General features: G+C 31.8%; 1 protein-coding gene across 2 annotated transcripts in view; it reads left to right on the forward strand.

Moving 5' to 3' along the window:
- The window catches only part of LOC140436773 (cytoplasmic dynein 2 heavy chain 1-like), a 157,912-nt gene extending 137,197 nt beyond the window's left edge, over window positions 1–20,715 (forward strand). For both annotated transcript variants that reach the window (XM_072525859.1, XM_072525858.1), the window contains exons 28-31: window positions 1,179–1,483; window positions 3,736–3,932; window positions 13,097–13,283; window positions 20,505–20,715. In XM_072525859.1, coding sequence (XP_072381960.1) covers window positions 1,179–1,483; window positions 3,736–3,932; window positions 13,097–13,283; window positions 20,505–20,657 — 842 coding nt within the window. In that variant the 3' untranslated portion in view covers window positions 20,658–20,715. The remainder of the gene's footprint in view (window positions 1–1,178; window positions 1,484–3,735; window positions 3,933–13,096; window positions 13,284–20,504) is intronic.
- The last annotated feature ends 2,460 nt before the right edge of the window (window positions 20,716–23,175 follow it).

The following is a 23,175-nucleotide window of genomic DNA, read 5'->3' on the forward strand; positions in this document are numbered from 1 at the left end:
ATTTATTACAATTTTTCAACTTGTCATGAAAGCGATTATTAATGAAACATATCTGTTTTTACTTTAAAAAAATTGTAACAAAAAAGTACCCGATATCACTGGCTATTGTATTTCCTTTAAAAGTTTTGGGGATGGAACTAGTTTTTAAAAACAATGCAAAACAACACAATTGCGTCTCACAAGCTGCAAAAAGGTATGAAATGACCAGGGACAACAAATAGACGATGGAAGCTAGGCACTGGATTATGCAATCGTCAAAGCTTGGCTTTTCAAAAACTGAAGCTCCTGCTTAAAACCATGTGGACATGTTTTAAACTGTTCGAAACGCCATCTTACAAATTCCTCACGTAAAACATAGCACGAACAAAATCGGTGATTATCTCAGACAAATCTGACACATTACATTTGAGTATAAAAATCACCTCTCTACAATATGCCGGTTGTTGTTGTTGTTTTTGAAGATTACACACCAGTGGTCTTTACCTTTCCAAGTTTAAAATCCAACTTCTCTTTTACCTGCTCACTAACTAATTTCCTATAACAAAAAAACGAATAACGAAAAAAACATTAAGAATTTGATGAAAATTTGGACTAAACAACGAAACCAACTTCCCTTGACAGCGGCTCCCCGATAGTGATCTCATCATCTTTAAAAATCGTTCACCCAACTCGGTATAAACCAAACGTAAACGGAAAAAGTTCTGTTTATTTGACGCGCAAAATATCCTAAAGCGGCTTCACGATCAAAGAAATACCAAATACCAAAAATGATCGTGGGTGCTAAAAAAAATCACCTGTTATTATTAATTATCTGACGGTAATTCTTAAGTTAAAATTAATCTAATGTAATCGGATAAACTATTCTCAAACAAAGACGTTGCACTTCTCTACTTTAAACTGTTTATTCCAAATTTAAATACTCAACATTTGTGAGATAAATAAAATAGGTCAGTAGAATTATTTTCCAAAACAAATAAAAAAAAATTATTTTAAATCTGAATTTTGGAAATGGCTTCCGCCCTAGACGCCAAAGCATCATGTACCACGTATTTCGTACGTATTGCGTTTTTTAGAACGAGTTTCATATTTTTAAACAATTTGCAACTCGTTCTAAAAATTTAACAGTGAGAATAAAAACGTTTCTCCCTTATAACTACTGTGTCTTCTTTAATTTGCAGATTTCTATTTACGAAAAAGTGTTTCTACAAAATTTCACCAGGAAACATTCCAGAAAGGTTTACTACCTTTCCTTTCACTTTGGAAAAAGTTAAATCAAGGTCAAAATTTTATCAGAATGACAACTGAAACTAAACCAGTAACAAATTCTATCGTAGAAACATTCCTCAATGAAGAGTTCGAGAATGCAATAACGTTGCTTCAGACGATTCACAAATATTTTACATTACTAAATAAGATTTGTAAGGGAATTTTGACAGCTGATGAAAAAACGTTAGGTGTTGGTTATTCGTTACTTAATTATGAGGTAAGTATATTTACTAACGAATTTTTGTTATTTATCAAACAAGGGATGTTTACTGCGATGCATACAGTAACAGCCAAAAGTCCCCTTCCCCCTCGTATCACTTTATCACGTTAAAAACGGCTATACGTATAATAGTAAAATTTAAATAAAACCAAACAAATAACACCAACAAAGGAAGGAAATAAATGGACGTAGGCTTCTCAACTAGTCCTATCAGGTTACGTTATAGTGATACTTATTGTTATAGAGCTACTGTGACCGATAATTTTAGATGGGACCTTATGGCAAATTATATCTCGTTTGAAAGGAATTAAAAATACATCGTGAGTTGCTCAATCAAAATAGGCCTTCAGGTTGTACACCTGCATATATTTCTAAATTATATAGACAGAAAACTTGGGAATTCACTGCGTAGATTTTTACACCATATTTATTAGGTTTATTCGGTATGCATTACAAAAAACCGCATCGTCCATGAAAGCATTCCAATTTCTCATCAATCGTAACGTTGATTCCCAAACTATAGGATTTTTGTGAATTGTTCACTAGCATTGTCACGAATTGCTGCAATTTTGTCGGTTTATTTTTCTTTCATTTCTGGTAGTGCCATCCTCAAATCGCATACAATTCATAATGAACTTAAATCTTTTAAAGTTTATGACCAGTCGGAATTTTTCAATACTATCCCCGTGAGATACCCACAGGTCTATCACACTCTGTCTGTTAGTTCTGTGAACACCAGCACAGCATAAAAGACCTATAAATACTTCCACTTCAATAATGTTTGACATTTCTATCGTGTTTGAATAGCGATTTAACACTTTTATTATATTGGTTAGCCTGTTGTACAATTATACGCAATATTTCGTCAACCCTAATGCAACTCCAGCATTTCAAAGGAATTTTTACCATTCTTGCAGTACCTATTACACCTGGTAACTTGCGAATAAGATTATGTTGTTTTGAACGAACTCTTTGTGATGTTAGATTTTTATTCCATTTTGTTTTTTTTTCTAAAAGCTTTTTTCCTTTACTTTTCTTTTTTCAAAAAAAGTTGTTTTAATCTGCGTTAGATCCATAATAATTATCATTTTCACTAGCTTCTTACTCAGTATCTGAATCACCGTCACGAGGTTTGACTTCATATTCTGCATCTGTATTCTCTTCATCATTAAAATCTTCCTGTGACTTACCTGCGTCGTCGTCAAACATCAATCTTTCTAGTTCTTCAACATCTTTAGGATCCTTCAAGTTATATTTTTTACTACAACTTACCATGATAAGCGTATCTCCGATCTAAAACAGATATACTTTTGTTAACTTACAAAAAAATCTCCAACCAGGCGCAGTAAATAAGTTTAATGTTTATGAAGTAAGTGTAAATATAAGTATAATTATGTAATTTTGAATAAAAAAAGGAAATGTATTAGTAGTAAAAGAAATAGTACTTACCAAACTAATAAATGTTACAAATTAACAAAATTAATTAAAGGAAAGACAGTTAAGATTTGATTTCATGTACAGTGCGTTTGTGTATCCGCTTATACGTATTTTATCCTAAAAGGAATCTTCGGAGCGGTTATTCACAACCCCTCTGAACGTAAAATCAGTCTTTCCTGTCATAGTAGCAGCAACACTAAAATGGCTTCGATATGGACGCAATAGTGACATCTAATGATAAATCACGAAACGAAATCCGAAGATTTCTAATTGTCGAAACCAAATTAATTTTGTTACACAAATGGTCGCAGTATATCAAAATGAACAATATTCAAATATTTTCGTTCTAGTAAAGAATATTTACTAATGGCTGGTCACGTTCTGTAAAATAATGAGAGATAGCAAGCTACTTGTGATGGCAATTCCCGACTGCCTACGAGACAAATATACTGGCATAAAACATTTACGTTGGATCAATTTGAACAGCCGCGCCCATCGGAAGGTTAAAGAACTTCAGATATATTATACAAAGTATTAACCGTTTAATGAAATATTTTCGTTATGTATTTTTTAACTGTTTAATTTTTTGGAACGAAATACACACTTTAACTGAATTGTGCCTTGCTTTTTTTATTGTTAAGTAATTTTCCAAAGATTAAAAACACCTTTCTATTTTTTTGAATTTTTTGAACTACTTAATAGATATTTGGGCTTTTATTATAGAAACAAACAAATAAATAAATTTAACAAATTAGCTATAACAAAATAACATGCATATTTGAATTATAACACGTTGTTCTTTTATGTCACAGACACCAAAACCTTGGTTGGACTTGTGGAACGGCCCCAAAGAACCTACACAGTACTTGAGAATATGTATGACTAAGATAATTGCCTTGTCAAAATGGAAAGACGAAAATATTAACCGACTATTGGATAAACCCATAAATCTAGCAGGGTTATTTCATCCAGAAGCTTTTATTGCCTCATATAAACAGGATTTTTCAAAGTAAGCAAAATTTGTTGAAACCTCATTGTTGGGATTTCACCTTCTAATTATTGTTGTTTTAACCTATAAGGTATAAAATAAAAGTAATATTTAATTTGTTATACTATCTTAGTTTAACGATACAATTCAATTTTACTTAATTTTTTCAATACTATTTATTAATTTAGTCGTCACTCCCATTTGTTGTGGACACTGGACTTAACACGATAAAAATATTATGTATCTTTTTGATCTCCTGTATAAATCATTAATTTGTTGGTTTAACCCTGCTGTAACGTTCAAGTCAACTATGCAAATGTACTGTTCGGGTCAATATGACCCAACTATATTTTACGGTCCTTAATCGAAATAAAATAAGCTAATGGTGCTAAACAAAACATTATTAACAAAGCATTATAGTTAGTTAAACAAAAATTCTGTTGCTAGTGTAAATTAAACCTTATTAACAAACATAAAAGGCATTTTTTTCTACCCCGAAAAGCCTAAGAACAAATACCTACAAAATTTAATTTAGTATACAACTGGGACAGTAATAAAAAGAATGGGGTTTACAAATATGTTTGTGACATATACAACATAAAATATTCGTCTTGTTATCGTCTTTAGGAGGATGCTCTTAGTTCAGCTAAACACAATTCCCATAAAAACAAACATTATTCAAGTATACGCTCCTACAGCGGACGCCCCAGAACAAATCATAGAAGAATTTTACAATGACCTTACTAATATTGTCAAAAGGATTCGGAAAAACGAAATAATACTAATAATGGGAGACTCTAATGCCAAAGTTGGCAAAGGACAAAGTGTAAATTTAGTGGGATCCTTTGGTCTAGGGGAAGGTAATGAACGCGGAGACCGTTTGATTGAATTTGCAACTGAAGAACAGCTCGTAGTGACAAACACCTTTTATGATCTTCCTCCAAGACGACTATTTACGTGGAAATCTCCCCAGGATACTCCAGGTCACACAGTACGAAATTAAATAGACTATATTCTTATTAACAAACGATTTAGAGACTCTATAACATCTGTTAAAGCGTACCCGGGATACGACATAAATTCGGACCACAATCCACTTATCGCCAAAATGAAACTTAGTTTAAAGAAAGTTCAAAGACCAAAAATTATGAAGTACGATATTAACCAACTGAAAAATAAAACAGTAAAGGAAAAGGTACAAAAACGCCTAAAAGAAAAAACGTGGGCTCGTACAGAAAAACCATGGGCCCGTACAGAAACAAATAACACAAATACCACATATGTATGATGGAAGACAGAAGAAACGCTAAAAATAATAAGAATTACTACAACAACATAAATAACGAAATAAAAAGGGCTATTAAAATAGCAAAAGAAAATTAGTTTAGCTCGAAGTGTATAGAGATTAGAGGTGTGCTTATTAGTTCTTTTAGACGAACTAGTTCAAGAGAACTATTTCACAAAAATGAACTAGTTCAGTGAACTAGTTCGCGAAAGAACTATTTGTAGGACCGAAATCGAAATCCAACACTAACATAACTGGTTGCCAGATGTCTCGTCTTATTATCACACAAGCTCGGAGCCGGCCGCGCGTTTTCTTCGGTTTTCAGTCAGTCTTTCACTCTTTCCCTACCGTACAAGTAGTTCGGGTTCGGAACCATTTGTTTCGATCGTATGTTTAGGTTTAAATGTTTTAAATTTATTTCTCAAATGTTTTGCAAATAACATTTTTTTTATTTGCAAAAAATTATTAAGATTTGTTTTTTATTAACCGTTTTAAATATAAATATGGTTCACGTATGATTTATTTTTATATTTACGTATATTTAAACTCATAGGTATCTATATTGGGTTATTTCTAAAAGAACCTTACAAAAAAAATCAGTGAATTTTCTAGGAACATTAAATATCACATATTCATTCAAAAATTATATTTTATGTAGATGCATCAATCATTTTAACCACAACTTAAAATTGTTATTTCAAAATTACAATACGAGAAACAACACAGCATGTCAATGTTCAAGCCAATGCATGGGCATAAGATCCAAACCATTATGATATTAAGATAAGACTGTTGACTGTTTATGTTATTGTCACGTTCATAAGAATTATGATCTGTTATCTGAGGCTAATCGACACTTCTTTTTTTAAACTAGTCAGTACAACCCATTCTCAAAATAATAAATATATATATAAAGTTAAGACACAATTTATAATGCAAATCGTTCGCAGTGAACTAGTTCTATGAAAATTAATGAACTAGTTCAATTAGTTCAGTTGAAAGAATCGTTCATTTGAACTATTTCGATGGTGAACTACACATCTCTAATAGAGATAGAGTCATTACAACAAAAACATGATTCATTTAACCTCCATAAAAAGATTAAAGAAGCGGCAGGCTTATATAAACACAAGAACACTGGATTCCTGACATATAATCAGGGAAACATAGTACTGGAAATAGAGCATAAAAGAGATATTTGGATTAAATACGTAGAAAAAACTTTTGAAGATATACGAAGTAACACTGGTATTACAACAAACACCAATTGCGAATCTGGACCACCATTTACAGTCGAAGAAGTAAAATATGCCATCAAAAGCACCAAAGATGGTAAAGCAGTAGGCCCTGATAATTTTCACTCAGAATTTTTAAAACTTATGGACTATGATGGCATAAAATGGTTGACAAATATATTTAACAGTATATATGATACGGGCGTGGTTCCCCAAGAGTGGTTAGTGTCAATGGTTATTGTCAACTTTTATAAATCTTCCAAAAAAACCCAATGCGAGAAAGTGCGAAGACTATAGAATTATAAGCCTTATGAGCCATTTACTTAAAACATTTCTAAAGGTCATTCACAAAAGAATATATACAATTGCTCTGGGAACACGGGAGGCCCTTTTTGCTGTACAGGTGCTATTTCAGAGATGCAGGGATGTGAATTGTGACATATACGTATGCTTTATAGATTACCAGAAGGCATTTGACAGAGTAAATCATGACAAATTAATGACTCTAATGCAAGAAATTGGAATTGACAACAAAGATCTTAGAATTATCAGAAACATTTACTACAATCAAACGGCCAAAATCAAAATAGAAGACCAGTTAACTGATAAAATTGCAATAGAACGTGGAGTACGACAGGGCTGTATTTTGTCTCCAAGAAGACGCATTTCCTGGCTTCAAAATTTACGAAAGTGGTATAACACGACTACCACTGAACTGTTCCGCGCTGCAATAAATAAAATAAATATAGCCGTGATGATCACCAACATCCGGAACGGATAGGCACTTTAAGAAGAAGATCGTCTTTAGAGCAAAATTTACAGCGTGTTCGTTTAGCAGACGGAGTTGGATTGTCCAAAGATGGTTCACTAGAATTTTCATCTTACCTACTCGCTTCTGTTCGTGTTCTTTTTACCAGTTCTTGTAAGTCTTTAGTTCATTGTAATTTTTTTCTGGAAAGGATAAGTGGTTTCACCAGTGTTTTCCCAATTCCTCAAGAAAAATTCTCTGTTTTGTAAGTTTGTTGGTATTCCATTGGAGATTTATTGATGTTCATAAAGAAGTGTAGGCAGAAATGTCCAGCATATTATAAAAAACAACCACAGGCCAGCGATTTGTCTTCCTCTTTGATGTACATGTACCAACAAACTGATCTGGAGTATCCACTGCCCACTTACTGGAGTTGTAATCTAAAATAATTTGCGGCTTTTTGTCATTTTTATCACTAATAGCCTTATCATGATGCAAAGTACTCATAAAAATAACATTTTTATTCTTTTTTGGAATATAGTTAACAACAGTTGTATCTTGCGTGAAGTAAAAAGACGAAATATGAACTTCTTTATTCGCAATTTTTACTGGAAGCTTTGGCTTATTTTTTCTTATAGTCCCCAGCATTGTATTTTTTCTTTTTAGAAGAATTTGTCCTAAATTGTATGATGTAAAAAAGTTACCACAAGTATTATTGTGGCCTTTCAAATCACTACACAAGTCGCACACCACACGCATTCCCCGATTCCGTTCCGGCATGGCACCTGCTTCCTTTCCTGTATAGATCTGCAATTTTAGAGTATATAAACTTTTACTGTCACATAAAGCTCAAATTTTTATGCCATATTTTCATCAGGGTTAAAAAATTATATGATATATGACGTGGGTCATATTGATCCGAACGTACTATAGGCAACAATTTAATTTTTATCAAAAAAATCAGGAAGTTGATTTTTTATCTCGTATGCAATTATTGAAAGACCTCATATTAGGTAATATGGTCACGAAAGACCAAAACGTTACGCCGCGTAATAATTTGCAAATTAAGAATTTTTTTTGGGTCAAATAGACCCTAACAGGACAGCAGGGTTAAACGTGTGCTTTTATACGTATCTGCTTTATGTGAGCTGGCTGGCCACATAAACGTTTTAATTTATTTTTGTTTGCAATAGCTATACTGAGTATTATTTTTTTTACGGTTTGCTTTGAACGTGGCTTTATCTTTTTGTTGACCTTATGTTATTTTCTATTGATTTCCCAATTGTATTGTTAATTTACCAGCTTAAATACAGTGCTGTACAAAATTAGAGGAATACTTTAATTACTTAGATATTTTAAAAAGCACGGTATATAAATAAAACAATACAAGTGAATTTCAAAGGATCTCACTAAATTCCTGAACCTATGACAACCTATGTGCCATAATAGAGCACTCTCCAGCTTTTACGATAAAAAAATATAACGCGCAAGATGAGAAGAAAAAATATATATTAACAAATTCCATGGGATTCTTACTTATCCATAGACATAACCCATAGACAAAAGTTTGGGACTCTAGGACTTCTTCTTTAAGAAAAAGATGTGCAAAAATATTAGAAGAAGAGGAGCTGGTAATTCTATATTCAATGAGTTTCTTACTTACATCAATAGACACCTTTGTAATAATAGTCTAAGATCCCACTATTAAGCTGTAGTTAACCAAACTAATTTTTACATAAGTACATTTAAAATTAGAATAATACATTGATAACATGTTGCCAATCAAAAAGTGCCACAAATATTTTTAATTTAGTTAATAGTAATTAATTTTGAACAAACATTTCAGTTCGTTCATTTATTTTTTACATAAAATACGCTGTTAATCTATGTATGGTTTTCTATATCAAATTAAAGCTATTTTTTTATTTTAAAATGATGAAAAAGGTTGCCTGAGAAAAAAGGGTTGCAAATTAGGGTTGTTAGCTGTTAAAACGCGAGGTATCAAAGATAAAGTAAAAGAGAGCTAGAGCGTAACGCTATGTCAATTGTATGAGTGATATTTTTAAAGCATGCGTCGATAGATAGTGTAGTTGTATACATACTATCACTTGTCAAACTACCGCCATTGCGCGCTAACTCTATTTTACTTTATCTTTGGTACCCCGTGTTTTTAACAGTTAGCAACCCTAATTTTCAACCCTTTTTTCACAAACAACCTTATACCATCATATTAAGGCTGGTTTAGCAGTTAAAGCACACTGCGATTTGAAATGGGTGTATCACTTACTTTTCTACACTGCTTACGCCAGACAGGTTGTTTCGATCTTTACTCAGTGGCGCCGGCGGACGGGTAGTTTAATGACAACAAATGCATTATTCTCCCTTCAAATTAGTTTTGTCGGGAATACCTTTTTAGATTAATTATCGGAGATAATGTTTTAAAAAGAATTAGCACATTTTTAATTTTTATGTCTTAGCTAAATATAGTATTAAGTAAAAATTTGTGAAACGTGACTGCAAAAAACATCATGGTGTTAATTTATAATAAATTTAAAATAATATAAAAATATTATAATCAAAAAAATTACAATTTGTTGTCACAAACAAATAAATGATTTTGCAGTTATAGCTTGAAAATGATCTCAAGAAGTTATTTATTTGTTAAAAAAAACTGATATTAGCCTAAAAATTAAACAAAAAATATTATTATTTATCTATAAAAAATTGGTACCTGCCAAACCATCATAATAGTAAATGTATTTAGGTATCTGCCAAGTATTTCCAGGCGACGCACTGTGAGGAAAAAGTTCTCTGAATGGAATATACATTATTTTAATAAATTTATAGGTTGCAGTTACATAAGAAAAGTATCCAATGGATGAATAAAACACAAATCGTGGATAGTAGTATAATTTTCTGTCTTATTTTAAAACACCCTGTTTTGTGTTTTATTCTAAAGAAGAAAGTAATCTGAAAATACTTTTATTATTTATCTAATTAAAATATGTGGCAACATATTTTCAATATAATTTTTTTTCAATTTTGGCAATATTTGCTACCAAAATTCCGGCTTGACTTCTATCTGTAATTGGAAAATATTTAAATTAGTTTGTGTAGTTTAGTATGTGTAGGTATCAGTATTAAGTATACGATAAATAATGATACATAAATAATAATAATAGTAATCACAAAAATATTTTTTGAATAATCTAAAAATTCTGACATGAAAAAAAAGTTTCTAATACGTTTATAAACTAATAAAAATATGTACCTTATAAACAATGAAACCCATAGGTGTCCAAACAATAAAGTAGCAATATTTTTTCTGAGCTATTGCTAGTTCTACTTACTGTAGTGCAATTCCTCTCCTTTTTGTTAGCGTAGGACGTTTACTGGGACTCATTTCTTATATTGTTACTTAAAACTTATACCACTAAACTAATGTAGTACTTAAAAATACGCGTAAACTAAAGAACTTGTAACTTATACCATTAAACTAATAATATATTAGTTAAACATACCCGTAAACTAAAGAATTTCAATGTTTTCAAAATAACTAAGAATACTGTAACTGTAAACAGTAAGCAAGTTGATGAAGAAAATATAAAAATAAATAACTGAAAATGGATTCTGATTCAAGTGAATTAACTGACCGTACGTTCATGAGATTTGACGTCACGAAGGCGATAACGATGAAACTAAGCGCCAATGATGAGTAACAAGTTTCACTATTAGATTTCAGTATTTTTTAGCAATTTTCTTCAAAGTTGAAACACGCTTTTCTCGATTATTATTGGACACAGAAAGGTGAAAAAAAAATTAACAATTACAGAAAAAAAAAACTCTTCGAAGTGATGGGCGTAAAAAGTTTGGTTATAATAAAACGTTAAACAGTATAATCCAATTTTTCAACAGAAGTTTCAAAAAAATATAAAAAAAGTAAAACCATCAGTTTAAAGGCAACATAATTTCGAATAACGTGTCCAAATTTCGAGACATTTTGTTGGTAAATAACAGAGAAATCACTGTCCCTTGGTTTTGGTGCACCGATAAAACAGCCTTAAGAAAAAAATTATCTTTATTTTAAATTTGGGATTTAAAAAAATTGATATACAATTTTTGGGCAACCTATTGTCAATGTATTTTCTTAATTTTAAATGTATGTAATTTGAGTTTGATTTATAAACGTAGCTCTCTTGCAGTTGGATCTGGTACTATAAGATTTAATAATGTAGGACTAATTGATAGAACTTATCTTTTAAACATGAAGTAAGGTTATGCTATTTTATAACATTAAACATGGCGAGGGGTAAGTGGAAAAAAATATTTGTGCTTATTATGAATAAAATATTAAAATCAACTCGTATTAGGAAATGACACGGATACACTTGAACATAATATGTCAAAGTATCTACGTAAGCCTAATAAAAATTAATTCTGGAAAAAATATTCCAAAAACAAAATTACTTTTAGAAAATATTTTGTTAAAAAAGACAAAAATAAAACACATCGTTTCTATGCATACCTACCTTTGAGTTGAATTTGATACAACAAAAAAAAGACAGAAAAATCAGAATACTATTAACACAGACCAAAATAATAATAGACTGCTTAGTGCCTATACTCCAGGGAACTAAATAAAATTTAAGAGGGTTGAGGACATTTCAATAGCTAGGTATTTATATCGGACTTTTAGTTTTAATAAATTCCAAAAAAAAATAAAAAGATTCATTTTTATATCCAAAAACTGTTGTGTAACTACAAGCAATAAGCTTTAAACTGTTACATGTGTGTCTTAACTGTGTCTTATACAAAATATTTTTACTCACTTGAAAAGCTGAAAATTTTAACACAAATTTGAAAGAAATAGAAACTTATTCTGGAACGATTAGATAAAAAGGAGAAATGATTTTTTGAATTCGCAGCTAATTTGTTTAATATAATTAAGAAACAGATAGTTGAGTCTTAAAGATCTTTCAGAAAGTCTAAAAAATAATAAACTAGTAATAGTAAAGTCAGGAGAAAAATTTCTCCTAAAAACCGGTAGGAAATACCATCTTAAGCCTTTGCATTTTTTTTTAAGATGAAACTCTTGTCTCCTTCTGTTCTAGAAAAAATAAATGTGTTCCTTTATTGGGTACTATGCATTTTCACGACGATGTAAATACACACCCTGGTAAACCAGCAATTGTATTATTTTATAATTCAAAAAAAGCGTTGACTGACACATTAGATCAATTGTGTCATTCTAAAAGACTGGCGAGAAAAACTCAAATATGACCATTACGGACTTTCTAAGGAATAATGGATATTGCTAAAGTTACGCATTTATTATTGATACAAAAAAATGTTAGCAGTGAGTATTTTTAAAGCCAATACTTGAAACTTTTGACTCATTCATTTGTGGAGAAATATATTATGATGAAAAGATAAAAAAATAAGCAATTATCAAGAAAATTAATAGCGAATATTAAAGATTATCTTGGATATTCCGAAGAATCACCCTCTGAAAGTAGGCAGCGTGAATAATGTAGGTGTCACTATTATCCTTTAAGCCTTAACCGAAAAGGACGTCATATTTGTTCACATACCAAAAAAAATGTGTGCTGAACATTGCCGTGAAATATGTGAGGACTGTTTATATTTCATAATAAAAGACATATGCAATACATATAACAAATTAGATTAGTTAAGTCTAGAAATTGTTTTTATACTTTAACGTTACCTTTGAAGATAAAGTAATATACAACATCTAAAAGATTTTTTTTTGTCATTTCCAGCAGTGAACAATTTCAATATCCGGGTGTGTCGTGTATGACGCCAGCATGTGAAATATGTTATAAAACTAGTTTCCGGTGTGATTCTATGGTTAATTTTACAGTATCTCTAAAAACCTAAACATATTATAAACTTGTAGGAACAATGAAGTACCGTTGGATGAACTTAAATTATATACCAGTTGGAAGCCTAAACCAGATTGTTTAATTCTATCTGAATTGCTGGTTGAAGGAGGTATTTTTGAAAATGGTATCATAAGACAATGTACAGCGAATACAGAGAATGTTACAACTATTCCTAACTGCTATTTAGGCTGGGTAAAAAAGGTAAATTAATTATCATTTAGTTGATTTTACATACATATTAACTTTCGGGTAGTGGCGCTATGGTTTCTTACAAGTTTAGCTGCCCCAGCGTCATAGGCCAGGTGGGTCTAAAAAATAGAAATGGAGAATTTTTCTTTTTTATTTTGTAGGAATTTAGAATAAATAAATATAATATATTTACGTTTTATTAAAAAAAATAATTTAAACTTTATCAAACTAAATAGAAGAATGATTTAAATAGTTATTGAAAAAAAAATATCATGTGTATTCATTTTTCCTTATAAAATAAAAATAAGCAAACGTAACAAAATAGAAATAGTTAAAAAAATGGTAAATAAACATAAATGCAACAAAAAGCTACAAAAAACAAAACGATATATACTTTTATTTTAGTTTCCTACAGTTCTGACTTGTGATATGCTCTAAACCAATAAATACATTGCATTTGTAGCAGAAAAAACGAGTTTTTCTATTCTTTCTCCAGTCGCAGTAGACGCACCTTCCAGCAGGTAATGGCATTTCCTGATTTTCCGGTGCACTACTTAAAGTTACTTCCATAAGTATCAGCTTCAGCGTCCTCGGAGGATTGCTAAAAGCTGCTTTCATTTTTAAATGTGGATGAACCAATGCGTTTGCTAAATCTCTTAACAAATTAATGTCTATTAATTAATGTCTTAATGTATACTTGGGTCTTTGTTGTTTACTTTATATATCACCTAGGTATTGATTCCTGCAACATCTAATAATGTGTATAATATCACCATGGACCATCTTCTGCTATTCCGGGAGTAGTTGTAACTAGCGTACAACTTATCTACAACGTCGACACTCCCTTTTGTATTATTATATGTAAGTAGTCAGTAAAAAGGCAGCACGGTTTCTGGCTATTTCCTCATGTTAAATCCCACAAGAAAACGATAAGGTCCATTCTGGTCATTTTTGTCTCGTTTTGTGGTGGATGCGCGACGGCTTGTCATATCGTGACGTGTGAGGGCTCGTTGAAAAGGGGGGGGGGGGTCTAAGAACACGATAACAAAAAAAAACAACTGCAAAAACAATGCCAAATGGTCATTACGTTATATCTTCGTTTCTATTGGCCCGATCGTGGTTAATGATGGCTCGTTGAGAAGATAAGGGGGTAACTAGTACTTTTAGAAAAAAAAACAAAAATAGCCGCATTGCCAAAAGGGCATTACGTCATATCTCCGTTTTTGGTCCAGTCGTGGCGTAAGAGGACTCGTTGGAACGGGGAGGGGGTAGCGAATACGGTAAGACAAAAGCAAATACACATAGACATTACCATTACCATACCTATATATCGTATATTCGTTGCTATTGATCTGATTTTAGCATAGAATCCTGGACATACATATAAAAAGCATGGAAAACGGAAAGTTTACTTTGGACAGTGGAGTTCTGTGGTGGACATTTAAGTCAACCTTGGACGAAAATTTAATACAAATTAAATTAGGCCATTCTTGGTTATACATGATACAGTCCAGCTTAAACTAAACTATTCTAAATAAATTTTTAAGGATTATCGCATTTAAAAAGTGTTTTTGTTTTTGTGTTATGAAATAAAATACCTGTTACGTATTATTTGTTAAAAAAATATAATAGTTCTAAAAATTTTAAAATATTTTCTCTTTGCAGTTCTGCTTTTTTTTTAAACCTAAATTCATTAGCTCAGTAATTATTTTACGTTTCTGAAACATTTTCTCTTTGTATGATTTTCGTATCGCTATCCCACGTTCAATTTTGTAAAATTTTCTTCTTTTTTCATTTGTTTCATCTTTTTTTTTAATATCTTCCTCAGTTCTCTCACACCTGCAGGTTGATTTTACGTGTAGTTCATGCTCTAATGTATATTTATTCAAATTGCTAACGCCTTTGCTCGCTAGGGTAAAAATTTCATTGCGTATACTTATACAGAATTTTTCCCTCGAATGTAACCATTCTGATTTAAATACTCTTCTCTAGTAATGGGAGTGAGGTTTACCTAAAATTCCATCTTCGACTCGACGAAGGGGTTTTTGGGCGATCAGCACAGGCAATGTATCGCAAAACACCAACACAATAATCCAAAATAAATAATTTTTCTAAATGTAGTTTTGAAATGTAGTATTTTCCCTTCACTTTGTATTTTCTTCCTGTAAGCTAACATTGTAGATCCATCTGTAAACTGAATTAATGCATGGCGATGTTAGCATCTAGTACTTCCGTCGTCTGCTACTTAAGGACATCGGCAAATGAAATATCATTTTACAGTATTATAGTATTCGGCCGTCCAAATTCAAAACCTAGTATGTGCTTTTGATAAAAGTTTAGAGGAAAGCGAAAAAACACTTTTTACTTAGCCGGAGAAGATGGTGAAGTATATTCTAGAATATGACTGTTACATTTCGTTAACAATTAAGTATTCTTTGTCTTGAGGAATAAATTGCTCTAAATATTCGCTTGGAGCAAGTTCTACAAGCAATACTTTATTGGAAAATTGAAACATGATGATAACTCGGAGTTATTTACAAATTGATAACCTAGTATGTTCACGTACTAGGTTATGATTTTGTATTGTGATGCATTTGTAAATCAGTAATATTATTTGGTTACTCGTAAGGTAGTAAGGCGAAGTGTGAAAAATCATAATTCCATACATTACATTAAAATCTTTATTCTTTCATTTTGAGTTACAACTTAAATCTAGATTCTACAACATAAAAAAATATATAAAACAAATAAAATATGAACTTCTTTTTAAATAACAGCTGCAGCTACTAATGGCTAACAAAATAAACCGTAACAATTAAAACGTCGTAAATAAAGTTAGTAATCTTCGACCAATTCACCAGTATTGACTAAATCAATTGAATTATTATTTATGGGTAAAGTGATTCAGAACTGCTTTCTGGATTCTGGCATTAGGGGCACAAGTTTTGTCATAATTGTTTGTTTTTTTGAGTCCTTGATACCCCGTGGATGGTCGGTGCTCGTTGGCTCAGCGTTGATATTAAACTTTTTTGGTAGAAAATCTAATTCTTTATATTCGTCCTCAAGTAAAGAATTTTTAAAAAATAGATTTCTACTTCCTTCGACGAAGTGTACCTCTACCACCGAATTTAATGTAAATTTTTTTAGCAGATCATCTTTTCGTGACTGTCTCCTTTTTTTCTCCCATTTATAAAAATTATTCATTTCTAAAACTGTTACGTTAGGTCGTGATTTATGAACGATGTCTTTAAAATCAGTAAAATCATATAAATCATTTTGTTTATTTTTTTTTTTTTCAATATGTGCATGTAAACCATCTGCTGACATATGTGTATGTCCTTTTGTAAGATATTTAATAGTAATGCTCTTTGTGGAGAATAAAGGTGAATTCACAATTGTTGTAAATGCAGTGTACAGCGTCCAATTTTTATTTTGTGCCGTACAGTTGTCGGCCCACAAGTAGAGGTGTTGTAAATCTCTTTCATGATTTAATACTGCACATATGGCATTAACTATGTCACTGGCAGTTCGGCCTGCTTGTGCCTCGTGCCACAAAACGCAAATTGGATTTTCTTTGCTGTTTTTTCCTAAAAGTTAAATTAAAAGTTACTAACCTGCTAATAAAAAAAGAATCCTTGATGTTTGGCATATCAGGCAATAAAAATACTTTTTGTAAATCCATCGAGAAATACTTAATTTGTTCCGAATTCGCGATCACAGAGTCCATGCGGTACTTTTCTATTGCAGTGTCTGCTTTCAATCTATGTGCGTCGTGCTTATGTATAAGCTTTTCTGATAAGACTTGTGGCGGTTGAATTTTTTTTGCTTTATTTTCGTATGACAAGCAGTCGACGCATTTATCCCCCTTTGGAGCGTAAAATGAAATTTTCATTTCTTTTATAGTCTTTCTATATGTTTCAGATGAGCATTTAGTTGTGGTATGTTTACTTTTGAAATCCTTGTACATGGCAGTAAATGTCAAAGTCCTTGGTAAATATCGCGCAAGCGGAGCATGCTTCCTTCTGTAGTGGCTGACATTGGGATTAAAACTAAGAATATGTTCCTCAATAGAACATCTATCTAATTTTGGTTTCTTACCACCTCTGTTCTCTTTTACCGATGCATACATCGCGCTTCGCTTTACAGCTTTACTTAATTCTGTAATTACTCCATCACTACGAAAGCCTAAAGTGTCCAAGAAAAATTTACGGCAAACCTGAATATTTTCAGATTGATTTTTGGGAAGAAAATATGCTCGCGATTCATTTTTGGCATACCAATTTCCATAATTTCTAACTTTTCGCCGCTGAACATTTGTAAAACGAACACATTTATTTAGAAAAACACGTCTACTAGTATACCCCATACTCCAATAATTTTCCCATAGAGCAAGCCGTTCTTCTATTGAAAATAAACTACATTTTCGTTTGCAACTTCCTTTGCAACTATCAACTATTAAGGGATGCTTTAACTTTTGTTTGACGATCTTGTTTTCTTTATTTTGTTTGCTAGTAGAAGTGCTTCGAAAGTTAGGATTATTTACATAAATTGGGCCTGGATATGCAGCAATAAAATCGGAAGTATCAGCGCTTGTGCTGCATATATTAACATTAGTAGGCAATGTTCTGAAATAAACAAAACAGTCTATAATAAAAAGGCCAAACTATCCACACAATCAATTTTTTCATCCTGGGTGGACAATATTTTACGTTTTTTGGATCATTGGGAACAATGATTTGTAATTTTTCTCTAAAGTTAATCATTTTCGAGTAATAAACAATTTAAAACTGAAAAAAAATCGAATAATGACGATTCTCAAGGTTCAAAAACACAAGTAAAAAGTATAACTTTTGAAATTACTAAGTATCTAAATTCAAGCTTATCTCTTCTTCTAAAAGCTTGTCATAAGATTTTGTTGTTCGTCTTATTCTAAAACATTGCTTTTTAAATTATTAATGAAGTGCATATGAAGAGACGTGCCATCGGGCTGCATTAACAACTAAAAAACAATGTTTTTTGTTACCCATGATCCAAACAACCTAAAATAATATTTACCCGGGCCCAAAGAATTGATTTTTATAATTTATTTAAAGTTTTTTTGTAAAATAAATGTAGCAATATCTCCGAAATTATGGCATTTAGGTATAGGTAATATAACAAGAAAAATAATCAGTATTTTTTAAGGACTTCAAAACGTAAAAGATATACAGGGTGTTCCATTTGAAATAAGAAAGTTCATTAGATCTTCCTAAAAACGAAAAATCTGACAATGTAATTAGCACTATAATATCGGCCTCATTAGAAAACCTTTTCCCACCAAAATTTATAAAAATCGTGCAAGCCCTTTCTGAGATAATTGAGTGTCTCCAAACATAAAACCCACTCTGTATATTCATAAAAACATATAAAATCATCAGCGAGACATAATTATTACTTACGATATATGGGGAGATATCTCAGGTTCTTCGTCTTTATCTAAACCACTCTTGCACCTCCTGACAGCATCCAACATTAATTGGGTCCGACGGTGGTATTGGGACATTGTTATACTGAATAGATTCGAACACGTTGTTTCTATCTATGCTTTTATAAGTGACTTTCTGAAAGAAATATTCATTAACAGCAATAGTATTTACCACATTGGGGTAATGGAGGCCACAGTGGCTCTCATTTTTCCAAGGTGCATTTTTTATTTAAAATGTATAAAATAAAAAACAGCATAATTTAACAGAAAATCAGATCTGATGCAATGGAACTAATACTCTTAAGAATCTACGGTGATAAAATAATATGGATCTGAGAAAAACCAGCAGTACTAGCAGCGACAATAGTTACCACGTATCACTAGAACAACATTGCGTAATTTCACTTAACTCCGGTGAACAGTTTAATACGAACTGATTTAAATAATCGCAGTACCTATGAGCCATCACAGCTCAAGATCAACCGTAGAGTGCGTTCAGCAATTATATTAAGGCATTCCAATCCGTAATAATAAGGTGGCTCCCATTGGGTACTGGCTCTCATTACCCCATCTCCCCTAGTTACCTATTTGCCAAATCAAACACCGTGACAATAATGAAAATCAATTGTTTATTACATGTTACTAATCGATTTCAACCAACCTGCGACAAACTTAACTTAAAAATAGTTGGTATATTTTAATAAAATTAAAATAACAATTTAGCCTGAAAGACATAGATAAACAAAAATATACTTACGATGTATTAAATTTCTCTGAGTAATACTACTTCTCACACGCGTTATCTAAATTACACTGACCAAAGCAGAAAGCAAAACAGTTTTTGTCTTGTACCGTACACATATGCGAGCCAAACGGTATACGTACAGTACGCGTACAGATCCTTGAAAAATATTCTACATCGTACTGATCGCATACTTATCTCGATCCATGGAAAGCGACAAACCAACAAGGAACACACATGTTCGAAATGATTCATTTTATTTATAATTTGGGTACTGATTTATGTTTCTGTTTTTGCTTGTTTAACAAAGATAAAAATATGTACAATAATCAGTTTACTGTTTTATCACGTCTCTCTAGGAAGGAACACGTCATTCACACAATGTCGATTTGATGAGACAATAAAAATGTTCGCTGCGTCTAGTAAGCGCCGTCCAAACTGAAAGACGAGCTTCCTTTGAAGTCGTGGAATAAACCGCAACAATTTGGTTCGCGACGAGTCACGACGAAACAGTACGCAAGCTGTTTTTTCTGCCGTACACATTAACGAATATAGCGTTCGCATACCGTATGCATACCGTTTGGCTCGTATATGTGTACCGACCTTTAACTTGGCGAGACGTGTGTTGAAAAATTAATTTAGGGTGGGATGCGTTTGCAGTTACAAATTTAAATACTTAGTAAGATCCGATAACAAAATGAAAAACCAAGTATGGGAATTTTGCTACTTTAAAACCTAGCACCTCCTTGTATTTACTGGGTTATTAAATTGCAATGGAGCTGTACGGTGTTTTATATTTTATAAATGCATTTCAGTCGAGTACTTACTAGGTTTTGATATTGTATATCTTTAAAAATACGATTCCTACGACTACCGGAATAAGCGCATTCGATAGAGAATTTTCCAAGTATAGGACACAGCTAAAAAAAGTGATTATGAAAAAATGTCCCTTACTCGGTTTTGAATTTAGACGGCCGTATTGTTGTAAGTAAATTAATAATTAATTAAAATATAAAAATATTTTTAGGGACAAGTTTTGCAGGAAGAAAACAGTATCGATGTGCCTTTGTACTCATCAGCAAGTAGGGAGATGAAAATTATATCTCTACAAATACCATGTGAAAAGAATGAGAAAGATAAATGGTTACTATCTGGAATAGCATTCTATTTAGAATATTAAATCAACTTTTGTTACAAAACTAAAACACTTATATAATATTTTCTTCTAGTTACTTCACATGCAGCATGTTAAAATTATAAATAAATATACAAAAAATGATATGTTTAATTATTTATTGCTTAAAATATTTACTATATTTGTGCGTGTAGTGTTTGTTGATTCAAATATTTGGGTCTCTATATTCGGCCGGTATTGACGTGTGTTACCTTTTGCGTAAAGGTAAAGCAGTGTTCCTGCTCTGTTCTGAAACGTCAGCTGTATAAATATGTTATATATACTCGGTTCGCTGTTCCCAGTCCGAACTGTCTAGTGGATTTAGCAATTATTTTTTTGCGAAGTTAGTTACTTTTTGACAGACTAGTGTCTGGAAATTACTACTGGAAAGTGGCTGGAAATTACCATACAACCCAATACACGTACTCATAGCCAATATTAATAGTAAACAAACCAAATAGTAAATAAAATGGAACTTTACGAATTACCGACAATCAATGTTTATATATTTGCACCTTATAATAAATAGGTATGTTAAATTACAATAACTCAAATATATTTTTTAAATATATACTACCCAAAATGTTATGGGTTTAGTATGTTTAATATACACTTCCACTATTTATAATAATTTTTCTTTTTTCAATAAAAGAAGTCTATAATAAAAGTTTATTTAAGCTTTAAGTTAATACTGCGAGCTAGGAACTTTTGTGTTGTAGGTTTCCAGCTATGAATCTGTCAAAATATGCCCGAGTTAAGCGAATGGACCTTAGCAATGGTGACAGATTTCCTGTGTCTACTTCGGACAGGACTTGTTCTATCCTTACTCTAAACGACTGGTTAACGTGGTTTAAAGATATTAGTTTCATTATAGTGCCTCTATATCCATAATTCTTTTATACAAGGCTTCTCTAAGGTTGTCTTGTGTAAGGCTTGTCTTTGAAACCCTCTGCTATATAATCTTTGGGAGTAACAATTCTGTGTAGTTTAAAGCCTAATTTATTTAGGCTTTTAGGATCACTTGTAGACTTACGGTACGAACTATAGAAGGCTATTTTCTCCATGCAGTTTATATTGGCTTTTTATTATATTTGTGGATTTTTTTGGAATTTTTTTAAATATTTTTCAGGTTTCCTTCTTCTTCCTGTTTGATTTAATTTACACTTTCACTTACATATTTTTGTAGCTTTTCTCTGACTTGTCGGTTTAGTTGATATACCGTGTTTTTGTCTTTTAGTTTCGTGTTCTTCCGACTCCTTCTTCAATTTCTTATTTTACTTATTTACTTACCTTACTTCTTGGAATCTGCCCCTGAGTAAAGTATGTTTGTCTTTTCTAGTACTGTGATTTAGAGCTCTTTTCATTGTACTTTGTTCTTCCAGAACTTTTGCCTCTATTTTCTCTGGACTGTATACAGTTAAAAGTTTTCCCGTTTTCTCACTTACTTTTTTTTCTTCTTCTTGTAGAACTTTGACCGATTATTGAACGTTGGCGATTATAATAAAAGCTTTGTTTACGAAAATAGATTAGAGGATGTCTCTTAATACCACCGGATATTTCCCTGTGTTATGAAATGTAAAAGGTTATAACTTTCGGGATGTCTCATTACATGGCCGAAATATTGTAACTTTCAAATATTTATTCTTTTTGATATTTCTGTGCTCTTCTTCATTCGGTGTAACACTATTTTATTTGTAATTCAATCAACCCAACTTATCCGCAATATTTTTTTGTAAATCCACATCTCAAATCCTCAAATTTTTTGATTAGTGTTGCTGTAAGACTGTAGCTCTCCATGCCTTACGACAATGTGGAGAATATGTAGCAGCGTATGAATCTGATTTTAAGGTTTAATGCAATATCTTAATTCTTTGCTTATATCCAAGTTATCGTTAACATTGGTGCCCAAATAGGTGATACTGTCTAACCCTATTTCATACGCTATAATGTTAATTGGTTGTAACCCTGTTTTGCTGACAACCATGTTTTATCTTAGAAGTATTAAGCTTTAGCCCATATTCAACACATCTTTCGGTCACCATGTTTATAAGTCGTTGTAACTCTTTTTTATTGGAAGCAATCAGTAGCGAGTTGTCTGCCTATCTGATAATGTTGATATTAATTCGTATGTTTGTACATGGATGCCAATACAAATTTTTGATAATACAAACTTCTTAGTCATCAGTTCTCGCCTGTTTTAAAACACCTATCAGTTTTTCGGTTGTAATCCGGATAAAGGTCTTTTCGTAGTTAATAAAACACATACATACTGGTTGTTCTATATCCCTACATCTTTGAACCATGACCTGCAAACTGAATAATGCTTCTCTGGTTTCAAGGTTGTTTTTGAAACCAAACTGTGTTTCGCTTAGTTGTACTTCTATTTTGTTGTAAATTTTCGAGTCCAGTATTCTTAAGAAAATTTTCAGTACATGGCTTATTAGACTGATAGTTCTATGATTGCTACATTGTTTAGCGTTTATTTATTTCGGCATTATTACAAATGTTGACAGTAGCGACTCTT

Source organism: Diabrotica undecimpunctata, chromosome 3 (genome assembly GCF_040954645.1).
Source record: "Diabrotica undecimpunctata isolate CICGRU chromosome 3, icDiaUnde3, whole genome shotgun sequence".
Taxonomy (NCBI): Eukaryota; Metazoa; Arthropoda; class Insecta; order Coleoptera; family Chrysomelidae; genus Diabrotica; species Diabrotica undecimpunctata.